Raw genomic sequence first — 21,242 nt, forward strand, 5'->3', positions numbered from 1 at the left:
CACGCCAACCGTCGGCCTTGCGAAGGTCTATAATCGGCGTGTCGAAACTACAACATGGTCATCTTCCCTGCGATCCTGAGGACTCGATGCCGACTCCCCGTCAAGCATGAGGGACCGCTCTCCTCCATCAAGTAATGTCGATGACGCACGAGGCATGTCTCTTCCCAAGCATGGCTCAGGAATGCAACCAACAAATAAGCTGCGGATAGCTCGAACCGGACGAGACAATGCGCAACTTGCTGGGTTACAGGCAGATCCCCCACACATTGAACCCACCAGGACCGTTCGGTTCCCCTCCACCACAGTAAAGCTGTAGTCAAACACTGGAATAAAGTGCAGATCGGCATGCGTTCCGTCTGCCGTTTGGTCAGCAAAGCCAATCAAGACCTCAGAGACGCTTCACCAGACGGATTGCGCCATTCGAGCTGAGTGCGACGTGGGAGCTGCCGCCGTCTGAATGTCTCGAGCAGTAACACCCAAACCTACAGACTGTGGCGACGCGTCCGGTACATATGGCGCTGATCTCCCGCAGGGCTCTCTAAACTCGAACCCTGGAACCTTCGAGGCTCTTTGCTCCTTTGGAAAGACGTCAAGGTTGCTGTCGTCAAATTGTCTTTTGCGTCGTTTTGCAGTATCTCCCTTTTTATAGGCACAGACAGAATCACATCGAGATGGGCACCGATACAGATCCCACGCGAAAGCTCGACACGGCGCAAAAGATCGACTCGCATGCCGGTGTGGCTCACGATGGCAGCATTGACATCCATGGCATCGACGATGCTGCCATCATTCCCAAGGGTGCTCTAGATCCTGTCTACGAGGCCAAAGCCCGTGTACTCAATCGCGCTGTATGTTACTCTCTGGGGATGACTTCAAGACTAGAGCGCACGACCACTGACTTCTGCTTCTAGATTCAAGATATCGGCATGGGTTGGTACCAGTGGCAGCTCTTTATCGTCGTCGGATTCGGTTGGGCAAGCGACAACCTTTGGCCGATAGTCACGTCGCTCATCTTCACCCCGATTACCAATGAATTCGGTCCTTCTCGTCCGCCTCTACTTACACTATCGCAAAACATTGGCCTTCTGGCAGGTGCCATGTTCTGGGGCTTTGGCTGCGACTTATTTGGGAGGAAAGTGGCTTTCAATCTGACCCTCGGTCTGACTGCTCTCTGGGGGATGGCTGCTGCCGGTGCGCCCAGCTTCGCAGGCATTGGCATCTTCGCGGCCTTCTGGTCATTCGGTGTCGGAGGCAACCTCCCTGTCGATTCGGCCATCTTCCTTGAGTTTCTCCCAGGAACCCATCAATACCTGTTGACAGTTCTCTCAATTGACTGGGCCATCGCCCAAGTCATTGCCACTCTCATTGCGTGGCCCCTCCTCGGCAACCTCACCTGCCAAGAAGGCGCAACTTGCACCAAAGCCAACAATATGGGTTGGCGATACTTCTTGATCACCATTGGCGGCCTGACACTGATCATGTTCCTGATTCGATTCGTCCTCTTCACCATCTACGAGTCGCCCAAGTATCTCATGGGAAAAGGCCGCGACGAAGATGCCGTCCGAATCGTACACAAAGTTGCCAGGCGAAACGGAAAGCTCACGTCGTTGTCGATAGAGGATCTGAAGGCGTGTGAGCCCGAAGGATACGTCGCGCGCACCGATGCTGCCACAGCGGTCAAACGAAACCTGGAGAAGCTCGATCTTAGCCGAATCCGTGTGCTTTTCTCCACTCGTCGCCTGGCTCTGAGTACCGGCACAATCATGGCCATCTGGGCGCTGATCGGCCTAGGTTATCCTCTCTACAACGCCTTTATACCGTATATTCAAGCCACCCGTGGAGCTGAGCTGGGTGATGGAAGCACCTACTTGACCTACCGCAACAGTCTGATCATCGCGGTGCTGGGCGTGCCCGGGGCGCTGCTGGGTGGCTGGCTGGTTGAGCTGCCGGCGCTGGGGCGCAAAGGCACACTTGCCATCAGCACCGTTGCCACCGGCGTCTTCCTTTACTGTTCTACGACGGCTATGACTAGCAACGCGCTGCTTGGTTGGAATTGCGCCTTCAACTTTTGCAGCAACGTCATGTACGCGGTGCTCTACGGCTTCACCCCGGAGCTCTTCCCCACTCCGCAGCGCGGCACCGGCAACGCGCTCACGGCGACCTGCAATCGCATCTTCGGGATCATGGCTGTAAGTGCTCTTATATGCGGAGACCAGAAGACCAATGCTGATAAAAGCCCGCAGCCCATTGTTGCCATGTTCGCTAACCTAAAGACGTCGGCTCCCGTTTACACCAGTGGCGCGCTCTTCATCGCAGCTGGACTTTTGGTGCTTATATTACCGTTCGAGTCACGGGGAAAGGCCGCATTGTAACCCTTTATGAATATCTAGATGCTTCATCAGTGTCTTGTGTCCGAAGTCGCATTAGAAATAATTCTGGCTTTCGCACTCGATGCCGAAAAAGGCACACAAGACATTGCTCTCTTGACTTGGAATTACGAAATGACCATCGATGCCGCGGGTCACCCTCATGATGTATTATCCAACTGTCAAAGTCGGCACGAGGCCGCTCCGGTACTCGGCCATTGCCCGCGGAGTAGGACAACTGCGTATCTACTGATCAACAAGCTGCACAGCTGTGTTCTTGGCGAGCGAGGTTTAGAGAGCCTCCGACCCGAATATCGGCAACTCGATATGAACCCGTGGGCCTATTGCAGTCTTTCGGAGTGATTCTATACGTCAATGGCAGGAAGCATATCTCGCTACGGAGGGCCCAAAGTCTTGGCGACATGGCCGCTGCCCACCGTTATCTGCACCCACGGGGATTCCCCCGCTTTCCCCTCATCTTTTCTACTGAGCTGCCTCATCCAGTTTCGTTGCCAATGTTAACACTAATTCGAATCGGACCTACGATGAGAGCCTTGATGGTTTTCAGTATCCCACTGCCGGTCAGCATCGGCAATTCCTCCGACATTGGTTGAATTATCAACCGTCGACTACGGAATGAGATCAGCCAAGCCAACGGTCATGTCAGGAACCGTTTCCCGCCACGCGTTGATGAGCCATTTTGCGCTGCGTGATGCTACGCTGCCCCAGCGCGACTTTGGTGCCTTGTGAGAATAAGAGGGCTGTGAAAAGGGACGAAGCTGCCCGTCTCTTAGGGCAATTCTGTTAGATCCTGGCGCTGTTTCGTTCTGGTACTGCAAGGCCCATCACAACCTTACGTTGTCCAACACAATGGTTGCTACATTTCGCCTAAGCCTGCTTGGCTTGTCTCTACTCTCGTCTGTCCAGGCGGCCAAGTACGGGTACAACCACGTAACTGTGCGCAAGGATACGGACATTGTCGCCGCCAATTTCAAGGATATCGAGGGCGTCGACTTGCTGTCGCCTGCATTCTTGACCCCGGAGACGATTCCTGCAGGCTTCTCTGACGGCACACAAGGCCCGACAGATGACGACCTTCTTGGTGAGCTTTCAACGAGCAGCTTTGTCTAAGCAATGGCTAATAATTTCAAAGACTCTTTTGTTCAAGACTTGGCCGACAAGAACGACTGGTTGACTTACAACAAAGCCAACTTCACTTCGGAGGAAGGCCGCCCGTTTCCTTACCTTCACTTATCTTCGACAAAGCTGTCTCGTAGAGTTTCGAACTCGACTGGCAAGGTCCGGGTTTGGGTTCAAGGTGCCGTCCATGGCAACGAGCCAGCCGGCGATCAATCACTCTTGGCCCTCCTCGGGGCCCTAGATGCGAACCAGACATGGGCCGCGTCGCTCCTCGAGAAGCTTGATATCGTCATTCTGCCCCGGTACAACCCCGACGGTGTTGGCTACTTCCAGCGCACCCTGGCCACCAACTACGATCCCAACCGCGATCACGTTAAGCTTGCCCGCAAGCAAACCCGCGACATTAAAACCCTCTTTGGCGAGTTTGCTCCCCACGTCGCCATCGACATGCACGAGTACAGCGCGACTGCTCGCTACGGAAGCTACTACCACGCCGCCGACGGCCTCTTCTCCGCCGCCAAGAACCTCAACATCCACCCGGACATCCGCACGCTGTCTGAGGAGGTCTTCGCCAAGAACATTGGCTCGGACATGGAGGCCCGGGGTCTGCGCTGGGAGCCGTACGTGACCGGCTCCACGAGCACCAACCCGGCGTTCAAGCCCACCTTCGCCGAGGCCGGCTCGGACGCAAAGATTGGTCGCAACGCCATGGGCCTTACGCAGTGCGTCACCTTCCTCATCGAGATGCGCGGCATCTTCCTCGCGGACCAGGAATTTCAGCGCCGTACCGTGGCCGGCCTGACCATGGCATCGAGCATCCTCCAAACCGCCGCCAACAACGCTGAGAAGGTCTACACGACCATCGAGTCCTCCATCGCCGACTTTGCCTCCTCCACCTCGGAGATCATCGTCACGGACTTCTCGCCGCTCGTCCAGCGCACGTTTAAGATGGTCAACATCAACAACGGCTCCGTCACCGACGTACCCATCAATTTCCGCTCCACCACGCCCGTGACGGCCAACATCACCCGCGCCCGCCCCGAAGCCTACCTCATCCCCGTCGCCTGGACCGATCTCGCAGAGCGTCTGCGCGTGTCTGGTCTGGAAGTCGAGACGCTGAGCGAGCCCTATGTCGGCACCGTGGAGGCTTACGACATCACGTCGGCCGTGTTTGAGACGGAGTACTACGAGGGCGTCGTGCGCGCTGCCGTGACGACGGAGGCTCTGACCAGGGAGGTGGATTTGCCTGCTGGCAGCTTCCTCGTCAGCACGAGGCAGAAGAATGCTGCTCTTGCGTTTGTGGCGCTGGAGCCGGAGAATATTGATTCGTATGCTAGTTTTAACATTGTTCCTGTTGAGGCTGGGGATGAGTACCCCATCTACAGGGTGCTGGCATGACTGCGCCAACTGAGATGATAGATACATTATTAATGCAGCTACTGAATGCTAAATCATCATTGTAAACATTACCAAAAAAAAAGGGCCCCTTTTGTTGAGAACATACTACATCACGCCTCAATTTTCCTCCGCCACTCAATCACCCCAACATCCTCCCTCCCCGTCATAAATCGCACCCCGCAGCGCAACAACTCCGCCAGCATCTCCATCTCTTCTTCGTCCCGCGGGCCGTAGACCATGAGATACGAGTCGGCCAGATGTAACCTGTTTGCCAGGAACGAACCCTTGGGCAGCGAGAGGCGGTGGCGCTCGGCCCAGCGTTTCTGGATGGCGAGTTTGGCGTCGGCGGGGGAGAGGTAGAGGTGGATGGAGAGGTCTGTGTGGTGGTGGGCTATTTCGCCGCGGGCGATGACGGGTGTTGATTGGGATGAGGATGAGGGAGTGAGGGAGGAGAGGATTTGAGGATGGAGGAAGAGGGCTGGATTGTTTCGTTCATAGAGGGAGAGTTTTGTGGTTAGGAGGGATGGGTTTTGTGTCACCGCGTTGGCGAAGAGGTTTTCAATGAACTGGTCAGTCGTCAGTCAACTGTTCATATGAGCTCATTTCATATCCGAGCCAAGGGTTCACAATACGTTCGTTACCTCTCTCATCTTCTCCGGCGCATGCTGACTCAACTGCCGATGCGGTACGATCCCACCCAATTCGGCCCTCTCGCCCTTCCTCTCAGGAAGTTCCCGGATCTCGGTGTGAGCTCCATGGTCTGGGTAATCGTCCGTCCAGGTGGCCGAGCTTTTAGAGAGGGCAAAGGGGCGGAGACCGAGGGTGACGAGGAGCCAGCCTAGAGCGTTGTGCGGGACGCCGCCGGGGCCGAGAGCAATGTAGGCGCGGTAGTCACGGTAGGCTGCCCAGAAGAGGAGGGGTGTTGCGAGGGTTGTGAGGAGGGTTGGAACGGTTGAGCGATTGCGGAGGGAGTGGAGGAGGGTTGTGAGGGGGTTTGTGGGTGATGACATTTGGTTGTGTTCGCGGGTTTCTGTCGTTTGAGTCAAGGGTGGTTGTGGAAAGGATGAGTGAGTAGGGCGAGATGCTTGATGCTAAATCCGTATGGTCAGTATGAGGGGAAAGGTATGAGTGATACCTTCAATGACCTGAGGCTGAGATGAGAGACGTTCGGGGACTTTGGGGAAGAGCGGGCGGGAGATCCGGGGAAGTGGGGTTAGTCAGCCCGAGGGCCGTGCAATCACACAGTCAGGTGCCTCCGAGGTTCACTCGGCTTTTATGGGCCTTCTTCGACAGCTCAAGAATCCATGCAGGTTCTTGAATTGCTGCTCGAAGGGAACGTCTTTGACTCTACCGAGAGAAGAGTTACTCTGCAGATGTGCTGTATCTGCCCTTCGCTTTAGATTGGCCCGCTGGGTAGAGGTCTCTGGGAAAGACTCATGCTTCACTACAGAACATCATCGACCAACCGTTGATATTATCCAGATCGCTCAATATCAGAAGTGTGGTATTACGCATCAATACAATAGCCTTTCTGCACTGGCGCTTGCAACTTGCTAAGAGTCAAGAAGCACTTGGTATCTGTATCAAAATCAAGCGGCCGGATACTTCACCACGTGACGCTCGTCCATATTTAGACGGCACAATTCACCCGATTCTCGACCTAACGCATCTGACTACACAAATTCCGCAAATGACCGATGAGATCAGTCTCAAGATTGAGAGATAGTTTGATATATCAGTGACAATCAATCGTCAAGTTTTGTCCGGATTCTGTTGGGAGCATACACAATGTCCCTATCTTTGGCTGTACTCCTTTGAGCATCTGGCAGCTGTTCCCTTATTTCTTTCAACACAATATCTCAAGTCTCGACCTTTCATGAACCTTTGCATAATGGCATTGATTATTTACAATCAGATGTAATTCATATATCACCAGTATCTCGGCCCCTCGCCATTCTTGATGAAATGTCCGAGAAGATAGCATCGCAAACGAGTAGGCAACAATTTAACCCCAACATCTCATGACAAGAACATCTGATTCCAAATCGCCAACCTTTACCAAAATCAACCAGTACACGCAGTCCACCTGATCGCCGCCTTCCGCATCCTAGCTCACAATGGACCAACTCAAAAAGCTCACCCGCCGCGTAAAGGCAACCCTAAACGACAGCCCCCCTTCCTCCCCCGAAGAACCCCCTCGATCCTTCTTCAACACAACCCCTACCCCGCTCCTCCGCCGCGTCTCCAACCGCCTCGCAACAGGCCTCAAAGACCTCACAGACCGCGGGCCCCCTTCCTCCCCCTCCTTCCGCCCTCCCCAAAACGAATCCTCCAGCAGCCTAGTCCCCATCATCCGAAGCCTATCCCGCCGCGGCGGCGGTGGCGGCAGAAACAGACCGATCCCCCACCTCCCATACCGCATCCCGGACCCGGACCCCATGGCACCCTCTGGCGGCGGAAGCAGCACGAACCCGGGCGCCGTGAAGCACATCCGCGATAAGTTTGTCCGGTGGACGGCGCGTCCGGACGGGGAGTACGACGCCCGCTGGAAGGGCGCATTTATCCCGACGGGCGAGCACGTGTCGAAGATGCTGGAGTGGTATACCCAACGTGACGTGTACGAATTCCCCATTCATCAGTACCGTCACGCGGATGAGCTGCGGCGCGACAAACGCATTCTACTTTGTCGAATTCGAGCCCCTTTCCAGACCCGTCGGCCAGGGTAAGTCGTCACCCCTCCCGCGACAGGTCATCCTCAAGCTTAGTCTGCCCGTCTGTCCCCACGAAAAGCTCGAAGCCGAGGTTGCGGCGATGGTGTTTGCCAGGCAAGTATCCCCAGCCGTGGTCCCTCAGATCCTCGTCTTTGACTCCATCGGTAGGAACCCACTCGGGTTGGAGTGGATGATCATGGAAGTGCGTACCGGGTTTCCTTTGCTCAGTGCCTTTGAGGAGAACTACATCCTCGCGGCGCACGATCTAAACATGGCGAAACAGGATGCTGGCTTGGACGGGTTCGGGGACATATCGCCGGAGACCATGCCCTCCCTCAGCGACGAGGACACAAAGGCCATTGCGAGGGAAGTACAGCTGTTTCTGTCTGAGCTGCAAAGCTCTCTACCGACCGTCCCAAAGAACCAGGTGAGTATTGGGAGTCTTCGTATCGACTGGTCAAAGAAAGAGTTCTTCACCGGACCGATAGTCCACCCTCACTTCTACAGCCGTGACAGATACTGGCAAGTGCGGAACAACGGGCCTTTCAGATACATCGAAGATTACATCGACGCCTACACTTCGGTCTGGGAGCCCGAATACAGAAGCCATCCCGAAATCAAAGTGCGTATACGAAAGTTGCGAGAGATCGTCCGGGCAATGACAAGCCGTGTGAGGTTCAGTGTCCCAAATCCGATTTTAGTTGAAAGTACGGGTGGCAGCGTGGACGGCTGGCCTGTGAGTTTAGTCCATCCTGATCCTCACCCAGGTTACATTCTCTTCAACGGAAACCGGAAATTGGCGAGCATCATGGGTTGGGAAGATGCGGTCCTTATACCAGCGCCGCTGCGAAATCTTCCCGTGGCATTGGATTGGGCGATGCAACTTCACGGGGTGACTGATGCCATTGATCCTATGCAGGTGAATGTGCTTGAGGCTTTGCCCATTCTTAAAGAGCGAGTACTACTGACATTGCAGGAATGGGCGAAGAGACATGTCTCCGAATCGTTGGAACCTGTGATGAATTTCCAAGGAGGAATCGATGCCTCTTTTCAAGCACTGAAGATAGCCTGCGAGGAATTGATGCGGCAGCGAAGTATAGATTGGATTGAGCGCGTCCATTCCCAGCTCGTTGGCCGGTCTCGTGAATAGAAAAAGGTAGGTCAAGTCTTGTGGGCACGAAAGGCTCGGATAGGAGAGCAGTTCATAGACAACGCAGCAATTTCACAACTATGCAAGAGGTTCTATCAGAGCAACGTGCAAAGTGATGCGGCGCAAGGGTGTAGATAGCCTCACACTCTGGGAGGAGTACCTACTGCGCCACATCAGTGCAGTCAAATGAATGAGATCGAAGTAAATCTCAGGGGACGGCCGTCAGGAGGAGGTGCTCCGGGGGCCATGCATCCATCACATTGGGGAGAAATAAGACTTGGCAAGGTATCCTTGTGAGTTCGTGGGGCCATCGCTGCGTGGGTTGAAATGGGGGTGATGACAGGGATGGCAATCGAAAGGTGGTGGACTGCTAAAGCCTGCTTCACTAGGTACCAAATCCTGAGTCTTGTGCCTTTTCATGAACCTTGGAAGAGGGCAAGCAAAAGCAAAGCGGCCATCAGGTAGAGGCTTCGGGCCGCGCAAAAGCTAGAAGGGAGATTGCAGGCCGAAGGAAATGAATTGATGGTTTGGTGATGCAGTGGCGTGCCGAAAGACAGAAGAATGGCGTCACAGGGAGCTGAGATATCCGTGAGGTGCATCGCACTAATGACCAGACTTTGACGTCATGGATTGCACGCTGGTGCTTTTTGGGGCTGGCAGCTGGTGGTGTGTGTTTGACTGTTTGCCGGTCGATCGCGATTCCAGAGAAGGAGAAAGTATTTTGAAAAAAAAAAAAAGAATAAAAAAAAAAGGATAGGTCAAGACGCCATGCCATATGTAGCGTACTAGGCCACAAGAGACCAAGGAGATGGCGCGCATCGATGGGATGCGTGGATGCCAAAAACATGATGACAAGAAACCAGATCTTGATAGAAATGAGATGGGGAGATGGGGCCAGCTGGACAAGCACCTAAGAGCTCACAGACTTGACAGACCTGGACTCGACAGGGCTTGAACACGTCTAGACTAGGCGATTACGTGTCAATGGCCTGTAGCGGCATCCACCGCGTGACGAATTGGGAGCATTTGACAACAATAAAGTGACAGAAGGGGAGGTGATCGTTGGGCGACGTCGTCTGAGCAAGGCTTGAACGGGTTGCGATGCCGCTGCCAATGTGCCAATGATTGGCAATGCAGAAAGCAGAATGCCATGGGTTCAAGGTTAGGTTAGGTTAGGTTGATGGAGCATTGGAGAGACCTGGAGACTGGAGTCCTGGACGCGGCGCTTGCCAGGTCCTTGCATCAATTTATTCCGAATGCCGTGATGATCCCGGCCTTGGCGCGTATTATTTGATGAATGGAAGTGTGGCGTATTTGGCGAATTGAGCAAGTATTAAGGGATGCCAGACTGGAAAGGCCTAGACATTCTGTGGCTGTGAAGGCAAAACCATCCATCGAGTGTGGCCGGTAGAAAGAACGTGTGTGTGTGTGAGAGTGTCATTGAAGCGCAGAGCGCATGCTGGTGCTGCAGCTCTTGCGCATCTCTTGGGATGCTTCGAATGCATCTGGTTGGGAGGACGGTTCCATTTCGCGGAAAGGATGAGAATGCATAGGGAATAATCTCCAGAACTGGTGAGGCGTTGAGAAAATCATCCGTGAAAATTTGACCAGCGGCCATCGTTCAGCGGGAGGCAGAGACATGTTTCTTCCCGGCTCATGCTCCTGCCTCCCGTCGTCTTTCTGTTGGTTGGTCAATGAATAATGGCAGGGAAGGAGCAAGGACGGGGAGGGAGGAAGGAAGGAAGAAGGAGGAGGACGGGAAAGGCTAGAACCGAGCTGAAGTGGAGCCAATCAAGTACCATCGGGTTCCCCATGTATCTAGGTAGCTTTGCAGCGTTGTACCTCTTTCCGCTGCACGTTCAAAAAAATACCAAGCGCGGAAAGACAGACGTTTAGCGTGAAGATGCCTGTCGCGTCGAGACCCGCGCTTTCGTTGACATGACGACATGGCCAACACCACGCCATTCGCATCGAGGATGCAATGCAAACTTGCTGGAAGTCGCGATGGGTTGCTGAAACAGCCGGAAATCCCATGTGCCTTTGTACCGCTACCGCTGCAGTCTCCTCATGGCCTCCCCCAAGGCAGCGTGTCATCTCGACCCAGTCCCAAAGTGGGCAGAGTCTTGTTTGAGACACAACAAATCAACGGGATATTGGACAGGGCCTTAGGCCATCCACACCGGCGCACGCAGCTCGCAGCAGTGCAGCTCGCAGCGCATCCCTTCTGCATCCCGTCATATCCTGGCGCACATCATCAAGTCAGGTCGTCCAAAGATGCCAGAGTCCAGTTGGCGATTCACGAGGACGACGGACGGTTTGTTCCACAGCTGCCTGGCCTGCATGGCACCTGATGGGGAATCAAACAGATGATAGTGGGACAGAGGCTAGCATCCTGGGGATCGGGACTTGTGGGAAAGACAGTAACCACTTCGAAGCACAGCAGGGAGACTCTATGGTGATACGAGGCATGGACTTGAGTAGCGCCTGAATAGTCGAGCTATCCACCGTTGACAATTTCAGACAGCGCCTAGCACCAAACTCTCCTAGGTGATCTGATATCCGTACCGAGTAGTGCGACAGAGATCCCATCACGAGGGGAGGCTGGGAAACGGTTGTCTGAGAAGCAGTCGCCCGGACGCTTGTACTGTACATGTACCAACTTGCCGTGCTCCTAACCACCAACCTGCCTGACCTACATCGGACCATTTTGCAACAATAAAGGAACCCGACGGTCGCGAACAGCGGCGGATGTGTGGTGCGGAAGTTGGCAGGAGTCTAGACCGTGTTTTCCAAAAGTCTGCATCACCCGCAGGATAGCCCGGAGACGTCTTCCCGTAGATGTGTCCACTATCCGGTCACTCCAGACCCAATGCGTCGATGCTCGATACTGGTGGTGTGTTGCTTGGTGGGAGAATCGAACAGGGTGAAAAGCTATCGACGATGCCGGTTATGCTCTGCGATGGAGGATGGAGGATGTCGAGATGTTGTCTGTCACCCAGACTGTGCAAAGCGCACCAGGTGGGACCACTAAGAAAGTGGGTGCGAATCTCCCCAGGCCACTAATGCGAATAGGAGACGTGCTAAAAAATGCCAGTGCTTCGCCAGCTGGAACTCAGTCACCTCAATCTTGCGCTCCAATTGCTTGGTACTTGGCCCAGCCGAGGCGAAGCAGGGGCATACGCATAGGTAGGGGCTGGATTTCTGAAGCAAGCACCTTCGCAAGCAAGGCAGGGGCAGGCAGGTTCAGCTGTGGTTGCCCTCGCTTCTTTCCGCTAGGATTCTTGTGCTCGCCGGCAGTGCATACGCTGAAAAGATACATTGTCCTCAGGTAAGGAAGGTACGGAGTACTCACCTGGTCTGAAGTTCTGACGGGTGCGGGAAGGTACCTGCCTCCCTCCACCCAGGATCACAGCACGCACCTACCTGCCAAAGTGCCCGATGACGTAGTACATCAAATTCCTGCCCCCTTCCTTCACGTCACCGTCACCATCGCCGAGTTCCACGACCAGACCAGACAGGACCACCTGGGGCACCCACAAACACCAATCTTTTGCTAGCAGGGCCACGGAAGGCACGCAGGGCAGGTACCTTGTAGCGGTTATCCATAGACACATAGCTCATCCAAGGGGAGGAAGGAACCATTGTGAACCGGGCTGGAAGGACCAAGCTCCCACTGCACCTGCCTTCTCCTAATTGGAAAGTACCGGGCCCGCCTCCTGCTGGCTAAATCACCGTAGTGAGGTGGACGAACGCCTGCCACGCGCGTTGCTTTGCCGCCTCCCTTCCAAATATTCGTTGGCCCAGTTTCATTCTGACGCAGGTCTTTTTTTTTATTTTTTTATCAATCCTTACCAGGTTCTGTTCCCTGTCCTGGACACACGACGCCAGAAAGAAGGTATAAACACCTCCTCGCCTACAGCTCCCCCTTCTTACAGATCTCTTCCTCTTCTTCCTCATCGATACGATACCTTTTCCTGATTCACCCTTTTTTGAACAGGAACACAATCTTGGCGATTCTCATTATACCCAATTTCCCTGTGATACCCCCCTCCGAAATACCCAATACCACGAATTCCCTTTTTTGTCCTGTACGCCACTACCGATAATCACCCTACCTCATCTCAACACCGTACCCAAAAACAGAATTCAACAAGCAGTTTTCATTGTGCGATAGCTACGATACCCCCATCATGTCAGCAAACGTCAACAAGCCGACGGACCTCAAGCAGAAGGAGGCCGACGTCAACCGCAAGCTCCAGCTCTACGGCATCCTCTCCGCTTTCCAGGCTGGCAAGGTTCCTTCGGTAAGTCGATGCCGGCATGGCGACAAGGGCCCACACGGCCCCCGCTGGGCTGATCCCTGCCCCGTAACCCTACATCATTGCATGATACTGACGTGGTCCTCGCAACAGAATGACCAAATTGATGTCGCTCTGAACAGCTTCCTGGCCACCAAGGCTCTCTCAAACCCTCCCGAGAAGCTCTCCCCCGAGGGCCGCGCATTGATTGCCGACGCGCGCGAAGTTATCGTTCAAGCCAAGAACCTTCTGTTGTCCAAGAACCAGGGCAATCTGATCCAAGACTTCATTTGGCAAACTGAGCAATTCGACCCCAAGGCTGTCGACGTTCCTGGCGCCCCCGTCAACAAGGAAGTTGCTCAGCAACATGGCGACAAGGCGCTAGAGGGTCTGCGGACCCTGGGAACTTTGCTCATCACCAACGGACAGTTCCGCAAACTTTGTAAGTCTCATGACAGTTTCTACCCAACTGGCTTCAATCTAACAACATCTCAGTGAAGGATGCTACCGTCCTTCTCCGGGACATGGCTGGCGATGCCGCTACCAACGCCGCCCAGCGTGTTCGTCCCTCGGGTGAAGCCCTCCAGGACATTGATCGCCCTGCTCAGGACAACACTTGGCACGATGCCCCCGACTTCTCCAAGGAGAACTTCAAGAAGCAGGCTCAGGGTGTCTACAAGGGCTCTCCGGCCGATGATGCTCGGGAGGTCCTGGCCGCAGGCACTCAAGCCGCTCACCCCAACGGATCGCAGAACCCCCAGGACTTGGCTGCGACGGCCGCTCGCGATCAGCAGCAAGGTACCAACTCGGGTGTTAACGCCCAAGGCGGCATCAACGCTGCCCGCGACGTCATCCAGAAGAAGTACAACGAGAACGTTGATGGCGAGACCAAGGAGCAGGCACGCCAGCGCAAGGAGGAGTACCTCCGTCGTTCCAAGGAGTACTTCAACAAGAAGATGCCCCAGGAGCGCAAGGACCAGACCATCTGGCGCCTGAAGAAGATGGTGCTTGAGTGCCAGCAGCACCCCGATTATTCCCAGGCCATTGAGACCCTTCTTAACCTCGCCGAGGAGTACGCCGGCCACTCCCGCACCCTGGCACAGGGTGGAACTGGTACCGTGAAGGATACCCGTGCCGGTCTTGCCCAGGCCGAGTCAGATCTCAAGACGCTTATCGAGCGTTTCGCCAACGGCACTTCGACAGAGGATCTCTTCGAGTCTATCAACCAGATCTACCGCGATGCCGACAATGATCGCGAGCTGAAGGACTGGTTCAAGGCTATGGACCGCTACGTCCGCCGTTGCCTTCTTGAGCAGGGATACATCCTGGACGAGGACTCCAACCAGGAATGGAACCACCTGTACGACCATGGTCGCTACTTGCTTCGCGAGAAATACCGCGCTCACACCGACCGTGTCTTTGACGAAATCAAGTTTTTGATCGACCAGTTTGACCAGGACCCTCACAACAAGCGCTTCGGCTTGGCTGTCCAGAAGCTCTTCACCGACCTCGGCAATGACGAGAATGGCAAGCCCACCTTCAAGCCTCACTTGCTGAAGGATCTGTCGGAGGTCATTATTCCTGGTATCTTCGAGAACGTTGCCTATCTTCCGGTCCCTCGTATCGAGTACAGCGACCCTCAGTTCGATGCTGTCATTGAGAACCTTGTCCTCGAGTCCGACAACTTCATGCCCAACGTTCTCGAGATTAACAGCGAGAACTACTTCTTGTGGGGACGCAAGAAGATCGCCAACAAGCACAAGCAATCCTTTGAGGTGAAGGTTGCCGGTGTTCAGCTTGATCTTCGCGACGTCAGCTACCACGTCAAGCGCAAGCAGGGCTTCCCCTCTATCACCGACACTGGTGTCGCTGACATTCTTCTTGCTGGCGATGGCTTCTCTTTCAAGATGAAGCTTTCTTCTGCCGATAAGAGCGACAGACAGAACTTCTTCAAGGTCGACAAGGTTGATGTTGACATCAAGCACATGAGCATCAAGCTGAAGCAGTCTAAGCACAAGCTTCTATTTGGTCTCTTCAAGCCAATCATGCTCAAGGTCCTCCGCCCGGCTCTTCAGAAGGCTGTTGAGAAGGCCATCAAGGATCAGGCAACTCAGTTGGACAGCATCATGTACCAGGTTAAGCAGGAGGCTGACCGTGCCCTCGACGAGGCCCGCTCCAACCCCGAGAACACCCCCAACATCTACAACCGTTACGCCACCGCCATGCAGAAGCGCGCTCTTCAGGCCAAGCAGAAGGCGGATGAGGTTACTGCCGACAAGAAGGTCAACTACGCCATCACCAAGGAGGACTCCATCTTCCCCAACATTCACCTTCCTGGAGGTATTAGCTCCAAGGCCACCGAGTACAAGGAATTGGCTCGCAAGGGTGAGCGCTGGGAGAGCCCGGTCTTCGCCATTGGCAAGGCCAACAAGTCTACCGATATCCCCGATGCCCCTCGCATTGAGCGCAAGAAGCACGGCCTTCCTACCCAGCAGGGCCAGTATGCTCCTCACGCTCCAGGCCAGGTCAACGGCGGTGATTTAAACACCATTCCCACTTCCGGCTACCCTACCTCCAGCTATGACGCTCACCCCAGCGGCGGTCTTAACGGCACCGTCAACACTCTTTCTACCCCGGCCCACGTCAGTGGATACTGAGTGTGGACTTTAATTTTTTCTCTTTTGTGACGGACGTGGATCAAATGACGAGTTGACGGCAAACGAAAAGGCTTATACCCGGATGGAGAGTTTAGCTTGGGTCAACAGACGGTCTAAGGTTAATAATGCGGTCCCTTAGTAATAATTCTTCTTTAGCACAATTGCAATGGTTTCAACCAATATCCTATAATAGTCTGGCTTATCCGTTCAATGTGCAATTCTGCAGTATCTACATCGTGAAAAACGTGCAAGTACTAAGTGATCTGGATATGGCAGTTGATCAATCTCATCACACGACATGGTTAGAGCGATGTCCAACCCATGTCAGTCGGCACAAGTGCGCCGTTGATAGTATTCATCCCACCAGAACACAAGCTCACCACGGTCTTTGACACCTGGTCTAGCGGCGACCATCCCAGATCCCAACCGCCCTTGGTAGGGTCACCTTGGCAGGTATTGAAAGTTGACACCACTGACGGAGATTTGTTAGTAACCAGTGTGCATGGGAAAGAGAGAGTGCCTGTTTATGAGAGGAAGTGCTGTCTTACCCATGGCGAGGCCTTCGGGATGGAACTCTTTGATGTGTTCCTCGTCCCTGGCCATGTTTGTCATCATCGGGCCGGGCATGATGGCCAGGCACCGGATGCCCTTTGGGCCGTAAAAGGCTGCCGTGCTTCGCGTCAGGCCGACGGTGCCGTGTTTGGAGGCTGTGTAGGCGACGCCTTTGTTGTGGTTTTGGGTGGTTAGCTGGACGTTCTATTCCACACAGACTTCTTGTCTCATGATGCCTTCGTTTTATGGAATGGATCCTTCGACCCTTTCTTTCGGGCACATCGCGAGCGATTGGAGTGAAATAGAATAGGACGAGATGAGACGAGATGAGATTGGAAAGATGGAAACTCACCTGCCCTCGCACCGTGAACGCCCGCGGCACTAATAACATTCAAAATCACGCCCCTCTGTCCATCAACGGGCTCCTGCTTAAGAAATTGCTGGATCGCGCGCTGCGAGGTGACGAAGCTGCCCGTCATATTGACGAGGATCTGGCGGTCCCACATGGCCATGGGACAGTCGGCCGTGGGGTGCATTAGGTCCGAGATGCCGGCGTTGTTGACCAGCACGTCGAGGCGTCGTTCACCTTTGTCTACTGCACCATCTTCTCTGACGTCAACCCAGGAGGCGATGGCGGCGGAGACGGAGGCCGGGTCGGTGATGTCTGCTTTTACGGGGTGGAGACGGGCGCGGTGTTCAGGGACGTCGTCGAATTTGGAGGGGAGAGAGGCGAGGGAGGCGTCGGAGATGTCGAGGGCTAGGACCGTTGCGTTGGCGGCGAGGAAGTGGCGGGTCAAGGAGAGGCCTAGGCCTGAGCCTGCGCCTGTGATGAGGACTGTTTTTGAGGTGTAGTCTGCGGACATTTTTCCAGATCTCTGATGGAGGAAGGTTGACGATGTATTGGTGTTTTACAGGTGTTTTACGAGATCTTTCACGGGAATGAGATTTTGAAAAGAGCAGATCCAAGAGGAACAAGATGACTTCGAGTATTTCCCATTCACATTATATACACGAGCTATTGATTGAGGCAGGTCCTCGGTTTGGTGGACTTTCGATAAGTGATGTGATAAAAGACTGAATGCCTCTGGGCATGAAGCATCGACGTACCGCCTGCATCATAAAGAGAATCCGATACCGAGAACGACGGAGGGTAGGACGACGCGGGTACGGAGCGGCTTGCTGTGCCTTATATGCCAATGCTATATCAACAGGAACATATGCACGACCTGCAGCGATGCAACCAATTCCTCTGGCGGAATGAGGATGCACGTTGACGGGGTGTTGATAGTCCCCGAATCCACCCTACGCATCGCGCGCATCGCACTGCTCGGATTCAAGGTTGCTGACAGGCTGGATATCTCCGATGCGTAGGTTGGAGTACTCCTTACACAGTTAAAAGACAGGGTTCGGTGGTTTGGGAAAGTATCAGACGTACAGAAAAGACCCTTATTAGGGGGCCGGGGCGAGACTTGACGGGGCAAGACGGAAACCGGAATAACTTCGTAGTAACTCTTCCCCGCATTATGCATGCATACACGAATCCCGGGGACCACGGGAGAGCTACACGCGGGAGGGATGGTGATTGATTGGGTGTAGGTACGCCTGTTGAAGGTAACCTCGATGCACAAGAGAAACCTTCGCGATAGGGGCAATATCAAATTGTGTGAAATTGTGTGAAGAGACAATTTTTGACGTGACTTCAACTGCAAGTCTGCTTTGCGCATAATTCGAGTATCCTTCTACCCTAACAACGATCAATTGGACCCATTCAGCGGGCCATACTTAATTGCTCGCCTGCAGCTGGTTCGGATCTGTCTGCTTGCTCTTTATCCCGGCCAACCCCGTCTGCCGATTCGCGTCCCGTCCCGTCGTGTTCTCCAAATTCCGCTCGCTCGAGGGTTTAGGTCCCAGGCCGGGCGTGATGGACGGTCCACCGCCGCGAGTGACAGCGTCCGCGACGCCCGCTGCGCGGTCTGGGGCGCCGGTCAGGAAAGCGAAGGTACCGCCCAGGGCTGCTGCGGCGCCGAGGACGAGGTAGAGTGCACTTCTGTGAGACCGATTGCGTTAGTTACATGAACACCAAGGAATGGATTGAGGTGAAGCAGTCATGTGAGATTAGGGGAAGCTTTACCTGTTGCTTATTTCATCTGGCTTGGTTCCGACTTTGGGGTTTGATGAGGACGGAGTAGGGCGCGACGGCGCTGAACCGCTCGGGTTGATGGGGTTTGGTGCTGGGGGCTCCTTGACGGCGTAGCCCCGGCGCGGTGCGAGTTGTGCGGAGGTGCGGAGGGTGGGGTTTCGGAGGGTCGATTGAAGGCGGAGAGCTCTTGATGATGACATGTTGGACAATTTGACTGTGTTTGTGCGGCGTATGGAGGGTAGTTGTATACCGCAGATGATAAGACTTGTAGGTATTTGAACTTCGCGATGATTCTTCAGATACTAGGTATGGCGGATGCTTGGTTTTGCGTCCCTTGGACGGCAATGTGGATTTGCGGTGTTATATGACCGTGGCGCGACATGGCGTTTTGGAGGTGCTCGGTTATGACGAGCGATGATGTCGATGATGCACCCTTCCGGGGCCCCTTTGTAGGGAGGTAGGTGCGTTCATCTCACTACCAGCATCAGACGGTCTCAAAGCTTGTGTAATTCTATGGTCCAGGCACAGGTTTCTGCATTCCATCGCAAGAACTCGCCCAATGATGCATTAGGCTAGGTCGATGATTCATCAATGTTGATGATGTAAGGTACCTTACGGGTGGGGATATCAAAACATTAGTCCCCCTGACAAGATCTGTAGTAGCGTAAGACCCTGAGCTGTTGCGGAACCAGCCGTCTGCTCTCGACTTCCTATGCTCCTTCTTGATCCATCCATCAAGTAATTAGTCCCATTACACAGTGGGGAGATAGTCAGGGAGGTAGGTAGTCCATACCCAAACTCACCCTACCCATCTCGACATGAACCTCCCCCATTCTCTCTGTGTGCACAGGCAGTCCCCGCCGTCTACCGATTTCTCAACGCAGCGTGGATCCCGTTATACGTCCAATTCAACCTCATCCGATCCAGCTGCGCCTGCGCCGACATATCCGTCACATACCTCGAGTTCTGCTGCACCTGAGACGCCCGCGGCCTGCGCACCGAGTCCCACGTCCGCAGCGCCGACGTGATGTTCTCCGGATTGTCGGCGCTGACACCCTCGTGGAGGAGCAGCCGCAGACCCTCCGCGTCCTCGATGGCCTGCGTCGCGCCCTGGCCTTGGAACGGCGTCATCGGGTGTGCCGCGTCGCCGACGAGGACGGCGCGGCCGCGGGTGTAGGTTGGGAGCGGGTCTGCGTCTTTGACTTTGTAGAGGTGGATATTCTGGGCGTTTCTTGATAGTTTGGAATGTGAGCGTGTCTCTCTTCTTTGTGTGGTTGGCGGTTATGACGAGGTAAAGGGGCGGGGGGGATGAAACTCACTTCATAATCTCCAGCATCCACGGCGCAAAGTCGAAAAAGTGATCCAACATCTCCTCCGCACTCCCCTCGGCGTTCCAGGACGCGATGCTCTCCACCGAGAGCATGGCGTCGGGGATCCTCGCCACGACGTTGAGCAGCGTCCTATCTCGGCAGGGATAAAAGATGATGTTGCGGTGCGTCTCGTCGTCGGCCGTCATCATGTTGAGGAAGTTGCTGTTGGACGGGTCCATCGCCGCCGGGTACCCTTCCAGGATATCCCTCGCCTTCTCAAGCGGGAACGTGAAGCGGTAGAGTGAGGCACCCGGTGATACCATGTGAGATGGCCCGCCGATGACAGGTTGTCGGACGAGGGAGTGGATGCCATCTGCGCCTGAGATAGGTGTCCGTCAATCCCTGGATCGTGTGTTAAAGTCCTGATGTGAAAATGTAGTCTTACCAACAATCACATCCGCCGTAACCTCCTCCCCATCCTTCAACTTCACCTTCCCCTCCTCAACATCAACACCAATAACCTGAACCCCCTCCAAAACCCTAGCCGGCGGTCCAGAAATCCCCAACTTGGCCGCGTCCCCCGTCGCAAGCCGCAACAACTCGTCCCGCAAGTCGCCGCGGTGCATCAGCAGCCACTCGCTCCCAAACGGCTCCGATACGCCGGTCATCTCCCGTAGTAGGTTCCCTTGCTTGTCGTACGTCCTCGAGCCGGCGCAGATTGTAGCCTTCACGTTTTCGGGGCTGAATTGAAAGGCCTTTTTGAGCATCTTCGTGCCGTTCGGACCGAGGCCGATGCCGGCGCCGCGTTCCCGGGCGGAGGCGGAGGCGGAGGAGGAGGAGGATGAGGTCGGATCATCGCGGTCGTAGACTATCACGTCGTGTTTTTGGCGAAGGACGGCGGCGGCGGAGAGGCCTGCTATGCCGCCGCCTATGACTATAACCCGTAGCTTGTTGCTCGTCATTCTCTCTATCTCGTTTTTCTTCTCTCTGTTTCGCTCGGTGACATCGCGCTCCGGATGCGACGTTGAGAGGCGAGCATGTGAGTTTCCATCGCTACAGCTGGAAAGGGGTATTTCAATCATAGCGGGACTGTATTCCTGACCCAGCCGGCTCAAGCAGGAAACCTCTTTCGTGAGCAAACTTTGGCAGAGTTTTGCTTGCTGAGACATCAAATGAAATTCTATTCATAGTCGCGGTTTTACTTTGTGTTCTTGGCCTGATGTTTTGCCGAGAGGGATGACAAACGTTAATGAGGAATTTCGGTGCTCGAACTTGTGGGAAAAAACTCAAATGAGTCCTGAGTTTGGCTTGAGGATCGAATGAGCATTAACCGGATGAAGCTCTTGTTGTTCCATGCGCGCAAGGTCCCTATTTTGTTTCCAGTCGTTAAGATGGAGGGTCCCTCGGATGCGGGTAATCGAGAGTTGGTGATGTCAGTTTGTGGTCTTAAGGATGCAAGTGGCATGCCGTATCAGGGATCTTATTTCGCCCGATCGGGAGCCGGCGCGGTCGAGATTTGT

At 54.6% G+C, this 21,242-nt stretch overlaps 8 protein-coding genes across 8 annotated transcripts; 4 read left to right on the plus strand and 4 right to left on the minus strand.

Moving 5' to 3' along the window:
* Nucleotides 1-509: 509 nt before the first annotated feature.
* On the plus strand, nucleotides 510-2,580 carry BDZ83DRAFT_108184 (major facilitator superfamily transporter). The gene is made up of 3 exons (XM_060501068.1): nucleotides 510-848; nucleotides 912-2,189; nucleotides 2,244-2,580. The coding sequence occupies exons 1-3, from the start codon at nucleotides 672-674 to the stop codon at nucleotides 2,370-2,372; spliced, it is 1,584 nt and encodes a 527-aa protein (XP_060359236.1). The 5' UTR covers nucleotides 510-671; the 3' UTR covers nucleotides 2,373-2,580.
* A 403-nt stretch (nucleotides 2,581-2,983) lies between these two features.
* Nucleotides 2,984-5,201, plus strand: BDZ83DRAFT_108180 (carboxypeptidase). Its single transcript, XM_060501067.1, has 2 exons — nucleotides 2,984-3,468; nucleotides 3,520-5,201. Exons 1-2 carry the CDS (start codon nucleotides 3,237-3,239, stop codon nucleotides 4,902-4,904), a joined length of 1,617 nt encoding a protein of 538 aa, XP_060359237.1. The 5' UTR covers nucleotides 2,984-3,236; the 3' UTR covers nucleotides 4,905-5,201.
* Nucleotides 5,015-5,914, minus strand: BDZ83DRAFT_757196 (uncharacterized protein; the record flags this gene model as incomplete). The annotated part of the gene is made up of 2 exons (XM_060514863.1): nucleotides 5,015-5,470; nucleotides 5,546-5,914. 2 exons carry the CDS (start codon nucleotides 5,912-5,914, stop codon nucleotides 5,015-5,017), a joined length of 825 nt encoding a protein of 274 aa, XP_060359238.1.
* A 1,173-nt stretch (nucleotides 5,915-7,087) lies between these two features.
* On the plus strand, nucleotides 7,088-8,765 carry BDZ83DRAFT_765153 (uncharacterized protein; the record flags this gene model as incomplete). Its single annotated transcript, XM_060515245.1, is given in 3 exon segments — nucleotides 7,088-7,542; nucleotides 7,562-8,237; nucleotides 8,253-8,765. Coding segments are annotated over 3 exon segments (1,644 nt in total), but the record flags the coding sequence as incomplete, so codon positions are not given.
* A 3,991-nt stretch (nucleotides 8,766-12,756) lies between these two features.
* Nucleotides 12,757-15,720, plus strand: BDZ83DRAFT_710538 (uncharacterized protein; the record flags this gene model as incomplete). Its single annotated transcript, XM_060511590.1, has 3 exons — nucleotides 12,757-13,069; nucleotides 13,178-13,505; nucleotides 13,559-15,720. The coding sequence occupies exons 1-3, from the start codon at nucleotides 12,956-12,958 to the stop codon at nucleotides 15,718-15,720; spliced, it is 2,604 nt and encodes an 867-aa protein (XP_060359240.1). The 5' UTR covers nucleotides 12,757-12,955.
* Nucleotides 15,721-15,899: 179 nt separating this feature from the next.
* BDZ83DRAFT_639174 (bacilysin biosynthesis oxidoreductase bacC) lies at nucleotides 15,900-17,246 on the minus strand. Its single transcript, XM_060509408.1, has 3 exons — nucleotides 16,625-17,246; nucleotides 16,269-16,442; nucleotides 15,900-16,192 (listed from the first exon to the last, which is right to left on the minus strand). The coding sequence occupies exons 1-3, from the start codon at nucleotides 17,133-17,135 to the stop codon at nucleotides 16,023-16,025; spliced, it is 855 nt and encodes a 284-aa protein (XP_060359241.1). The 5' UTR covers nucleotides 17,136-17,246; the 3' UTR covers nucleotides 15,900-16,022.
* An 808-nt stretch (nucleotides 17,247-18,054) lies between these two features.
* On the minus strand, nucleotides 18,055-18,612 carry BDZ83DRAFT_590506 (uncharacterized protein; the record flags this gene model as incomplete). The annotated part of the gene is made up of 2 exons (XM_060506345.1): nucleotides 18,055-18,319; nucleotides 18,404-18,612. 2 exons carry the CDS (start codon nucleotides 18,610-18,612, stop codon nucleotides 18,055-18,057), a joined length of 474 nt encoding a protein of 157 aa, XP_060359242.1.
* A 664-nt stretch (nucleotides 18,613-19,276) lies between these two features.
* Nucleotides 19,277-20,684, minus strand: BDZ83DRAFT_757201 (uncharacterized protein; the record flags this gene model as incomplete). Its single annotated transcript, XM_060514864.1, has 3 exons — nucleotides 19,277-19,643; nucleotides 19,732-20,101; nucleotides 20,168-20,684. The coding sequence occupies 3 exons, from the start codon at nucleotides 20,682-20,684 to the stop codon at nucleotides 19,277-19,279; spliced, it is 1,254 nt and encodes a 417-aa protein (XP_060359243.1).
* Nucleotides 20,685-21,242: the final 558 nt, after the last annotated feature.

Source organism: Colletotrichum acutatum, assembly GCF_030867785.1.
Source record: "Colletotrichum acutatum strain CBS 112980 chromosome Unknown BDZ83scaffold_154, whole genome shotgun sequence".
NCBI lineage: Eukaryota > Fungi > Ascomycota > Sordariomycetes > Glomerellales > Glomerellaceae > Colletotrichum > Colletotrichum acutatum.